The sequence below is a fragment of the Schistocerca gregaria genome, chromosome 1, assembly GCF_023897955.1.
Source record: "Schistocerca gregaria isolate iqSchGreg1 chromosome 1, iqSchGreg1.2, whole genome shotgun sequence".
In the NCBI taxonomy this organism is placed as follows: Eukaryota; Metazoa; Arthropoda; class Insecta; order Orthoptera; family Acrididae; genus Schistocerca; species Schistocerca gregaria.
In genome coordinates, this window is record NC_064920.1 from 1,057,015,964 (window position 1) to 1,057,021,427 (window position 5,464).

The 5,464-nt window shown below is 37.8% G+C and overlaps 1 protein-coding gene across 1 annotated transcript in view; it reads right to left on the minus strand.

Annotated features, from left to right (window-relative positions):
* Positions 1-3,209: 3,209 nt before the first annotated feature.
* Positions 3,210-5,464, minus strand: part of LOC126281049 (retinal dehydrogenase 2-like) — a 76,112-nt gene continuing 73,857 nt past the window's right edge. The window contains exons 10-12 of the mRNA XM_049979812.1: positions 3,858-4,015; positions 3,615-3,689; positions 3,210-3,532 (exon numbers count right to left, since the gene is read on the minus strand). Coding sequence (XP_049835769.1) covers positions 3,463-3,532; positions 3,615-3,689; positions 3,858-4,015 — 303 coding nt within the window. The 3' untranslated portion in view covers positions 3,210-3,462. The remainder of the gene's footprint in view (positions 3,533-3,614; positions 3,690-3,857; positions 4,016-5,464) is intronic.

A 5,464-nucleotide genomic window follows, 5' to 3' on the forward strand; every position in this document is an offset into this window, starting at 1 on the left:
TGACACATTCTGAGCATTTCCATACATTCACCATGACTGTGTTGGTTCTACAGTTGCTTCGGTGGCCGGGTAAGCAACTGCTCCATACTGTGCACCCAAATGCAAAATGTGATCCAGATCGCAGTGCACAATGATGCCTCCCTCAGCTCAGACACATGGACCAATATAGTTTTGCCCCAGCTCTAGCAACAGTGGAAGTTCTACAATCTAGATCACTTAACATATCAGTACTTTTGATTGACACCAGCTTGGAAGTGACCATCATCCCCAGGGAGAACCCACCAATGGAACTTATCACACCAGCTATCAAACTACACACCATAAATGATTTTCTAATCAAACTTCATAGACTGATCATGCACACCACAGATCTCAGCCTACATGAAAAATTGCTATGGCAGTTTTTGATCACCAATGTTTGAGAACTGATCTTGGGCATGGATTTCATCTGTCAATTTCATCTCTTCCCAGATTTGACTGAGGAATCCTAATGCATACCAGTAGCAGAGAATCTGTACCTGGCATCACTAGTAGTTCACCACTTTATACACAGCAGTGTTCAGAGGACACTAGACCACATGAATGAGGCAGCAACCATCGTGGTATTTGTAGCAGACACACACATACAGCCGAGAAAGAATGCAATGCCCTAGCCACAGGCAAAAATGATGAACTTTTCTCGTAGTGCGCAGGTGTTCTCCATGTGTGACCTTCTTGCCTCTCATGAAATTTCAACATAGAAGCATTCAACATGAAACTGTGCATAAAATCAATATTAGATCACTCTGTGTTGTTGAAGGACAGTATGAAAGACAGGTTGACAATTTTTTTTTTTTTTTTTCCAAACAGTTCCCTCATAGCTACAGACCACCCACTGATGTCAAACTGGCCAAGGTTACATCAAGACTGTTGACTAACAGGCTCCTAAACGCCATGAATCCTTGGACACAACAATTGCTTGCAAGCATGCAAGCGGAGTCAGATGTCACTGCATTCGCTACTCATGATCTCCACCATCCAAAATTCTCCCAACACAACTTGCCGATCTCAATGCAGACCACTAATTACATTGTGACCAAGCATACTAACCTCCACCCTACATTCACCAATATCATCTGTATCAAGATGGGGCCAGGATCAAAACACCATTTCATGTTCTTCTCTCTCAGAGAGGAATAGCAGCTAGACTTAGCAGAGTTGGTCATGTGTGCTTGCCCACAGATGACATCAGCAACTGCAACCTCCTTCCACAGTGCTCTGCATTCCTGGAGGAGGAACGGGCAGTGGGATGCTGTAGAGACCTCACTATCAATAACGCAAGTGCAATATAATAAGATTCTTCGGTCAGTGGTTGAGCTCCCGTGAGGAGAGTGACTTTGACGTTGACAATCTGCTGTATGCTATTGTATCATGTGTACACATCTTGTTTTATCTCCAAGCAATAAAGCATGTTTGGATTCCATTAACCTACTCTCTGCACTTCACTATGAGCCGCTATGAGCATTGTGATCAGGAATCCCCACAGTTTTTTTCTTATAAATGGATTTGTGTCATTTTGTAAGGGTGTTCAGCTTACTTATCTGGATGGGTGAAAGTTCCAATCTGTTATTATTATCTATTTTATAATGTTTCTGAATTTCTCTATGAGGGAAGCAATAATCTTAATGTACAAACAAGGGCATCTAGAGCCTCTTCATTTGTCATCACATGCTTTCATTGGGTAATAATTCTCTCATCCCTCTTCTGGTACTTTATTTTGACAGATGTTAATCTTAATAACACTAGAATGAAATTTTCACTCTACAGTGGAGTGTGCACTGACACGAAACTTCCTGGCAGATTAAAACTGTGTGCCGGACCGAGACTCGAACTCTGGACCTTTGCCTTTCATGGACAATTGCTCTACCGACTGAGCTACCCAAGCACGACACACGCCCTGTCCTCACAGCTTTAATTCCGCCAGTACCTCATCTCCTACCTTCCAAACTTCACAGAAGCTCTCCTGCGAACCTTGTAGAAGTAACACTCCTGGATGAAAGGATATTGTGGAGACATGGCTTAGCCACAGCCTGGGGGATGTTTCTAGAATGAAATTTTCACTCTACAGCAGAGTGTACGCTGATATGAAACTTCCTGGCAGATTAAAACTGTGTGCCGGACCGAGACTCAAACTCGGGACCATTGCCTTTTGCAAGCAAGGTTCGCAGGAGAGCTTCTGTGAAGTTTGGAAGGTAGGAGACGAGGCACTGGCGGAATTAAAGCTGTGAGGGCGGGGCATGAGTCGTGCTTGGGTAGCTCAGTCGGTAGAGCACTTGCCTACGAAAGGCAAAGGTCCTGAGTTCGAGTCTCGGTCCGGCATACAGTTTTAATCTGCCAGGAAGTTTCTTAATAATACTGTTCAACAGTGTAAGTCAAAGCAGTTTTTAACACATTTTTTTATTACTGCATAATCTATTCTGCTGGTACATGTATCTGTTACCCTAGTGCTAATCTTTCTATAGTCAGGAGATTATACTAGCTTAAGATATCTGTGATTCATTTTTATTAAATGGTGGAGTTGGCATCACACTGTTAATCATTAAAACTGGCCATTACTAGTCAATGTCCAGTTAGGAAAGCTATTCAGACCACAATGAGAGGGAAAATAACAATGAAATTATAGCAGCAGAAGAGAACTGAAACTTGTGAAGTCACAAGTTCCTAATACCCCAATCTTGACTTTTCTCCCAACCAGGATACTGTTTTTTAAATTATGGACACAAAGTTATGGAAATTCTATCTCACCCTCTGATATTTAACCCCGTATCTCCTAGCTATTGTTAGATTGACCTCGAAGACTAATAACACAGTGCCAAGCAATGCCTTATATGCTCCAGTGCAATTGTTGGTTGGTCGTATATCTCACAGATGTGCATTCCCTGTACAAGATTTATCAGCATCTGTGCTGCAAACTCACATGCATAGTGCAGTCATAGCAGATCATATAAGGCCACTCTCGGCACAATGTTATTAATCTACTTGGCTCACTCCGAGAATGGCTGGAAGACAAAGGACCAAAGCGTTAGTGGAATAGACAGATTTTGCACAGCTGCAACAGACCTATAATCAAAATGTAGGAACAGAAAGAAGGAAAGACAGAAAGCATAAAATGCTGTCTAAAAGGAATGAATTAGTTAATTATGTATTTTGTTATAAAATAAATAAAAATGCTCATTTTATTAAATTTATTGAAAAAACTGCATATTATTATTCTTTACTGGTTGACATATGGTAACGCCTCTAATTCTTTGTGAATTTCAAGGTAAAGGTAGGAAACTGCAAAGAAACCATACATAAATATTTTATTGTTATTGCTGTTATTGTTTTTATAAATATCGGAGGTAGTTCTTGTATTATTACTTAAACCAGTACAAATACAAAGCCCTCATTTCTTAATTAGATAGCAACTGATATTTTTGTCATTCAGGATTTCATTGGTAGTTTGACTGAAACTGTTTTCACTTCTAGATATTCTTCCAGTGACTCTTCTCCACTGAAAACAGAAAAAAATATGCTTATTATCTTACAGTTTACAGTTATGTGTGTTCATAATTTTTTAAGTGTGAGCTACTCACCAGTCTCTGCCAATTCCTGACATTTTGTATCCACCAAATGGTGTTGAAGACTGAATTGCATTGTAGCAGTTTATCCTGCAAAATAGAAAGAAATTGCCTGAATAATATTTAAAAAATAACTTACAAAATTGAGTACATGCTAACCAAATATTGTGTGAAGAATGAATAAGTTAAGAGACTTTTGTGATGAGTCAAAAGATAATCAACAATTTCCTTAGATAGTTATGCAAAATTTTTACTTACCACACAGAGCCAGCTTCAAGAGCATTAGCAACTGTCAGAGCACTGTTAATATCATTTGTGAGGATCCCAGAGGCTAGTCCATAAGTTGTGTTATTGGCTCTTTCAATTACTTCTTCAAGTGTTTTGAACTTGATTATACTTTGCACTGGACCAAAAATCTGAAACAGTTTTTAAAGAACTTACACTCATGATTAACATCACATTACGACTTGTATGTATGCCTGCTAATAATGATGCAATGAATGTCATCAATTTCACAACTGACTCTGCAGCTGCCTTTATAAACCACATTGTATCATAAATAACATATTCTGTTAAAAAGTGAAGATAAATCAAATTATTTTAGTTATTTAGACAGTAATAATGAAATATAGAAACTTGAAGAGTGAAAAGAAAATGTTCCTAGCCTGAAGACAGTTTGGAATGTGTGAATAGCATTACACTTATGTCCCTTGTCTTTAGTAATGTCTTTTGGAGAATATGTGAGTGTTACTAAATAATTTTTTAATAGGCAGCATCTGATGTTATAACTTTGAGCTGACATAGAAGTTCCAGAGAAAGAATTAGAAAGTGTAATATGAATAACAATAATGGAAATTCCTGTATGGAACAATACATAAAACAGGGGAAAAGCAACCATTCTCCTACAGCTGACTGATGTCTGGAGCATAAAAATACATAACAGTAAGCAGTATTCACACTAGTTTCCAATTCACACTAGTTTCCAAGCTCCTGATCTTTTTGTAGTAAAAGTGCACACATTCACACACACAACCACTGGGGGGCGCGCACACACACACACACACACACACACACCTATGGCCAAGGCAAGACTGTGTCTATAGGAGTGTGTGTTTGGGTATTGATGTGGTTGTGTGTGTGAATGTTTCTACTTTTTCTAGGAAAAGAGCAAGAGCTTGAAAGCTAGCATGCATACTGTTTCCTGTTATGTTTATGTACTTCTATGCTCCACAAATCACTCATCTACAGATGGATATCTTATATTACTCTTATATTACACTGAGTATAATATAAGCAATAGCTTGATTGAGCTTAAATTTATCAAATCAAGTAAAAGTCTAAGGATACCCTTTACAGATGTCAAACAAACCTATGACATTAACAATTAAGTATTGTTTTGTAAATCATTTGTTCTTAATCAAATTAATTGTAACATAGTGATTTTAGTAGGAATGCCACAACTTTGAAGAAAGCAGTTGTTATACTCAATATCTGTTCATTATTGAATAATATATGCATTATCGCATTAATATTAATGACTAGACAACCATTATATATATTCATAACAATAAAGCATTGTTCATAATAAATGTTACTACTTGTCATTACGCAAACAGGAATTTTCTGATCATATACTTTCCAGAAAGGATAGTTAATTAGGCATGTTTTCATTTCCTTTAGATTCTGAATTACTTTATTTATGTGTGATGCAGATTTTTTTGAAGCCCTTTGAACCATGAAGATACCACACTCTATATCCTATACAAGAAGGTGAAATCTATATTGTTTTGTATTGTGTTACTGTGAATTATAGTTCATCTGGAGATCATATTTGTTACCGTATAGTGCAGTAATGTACTGGCCGA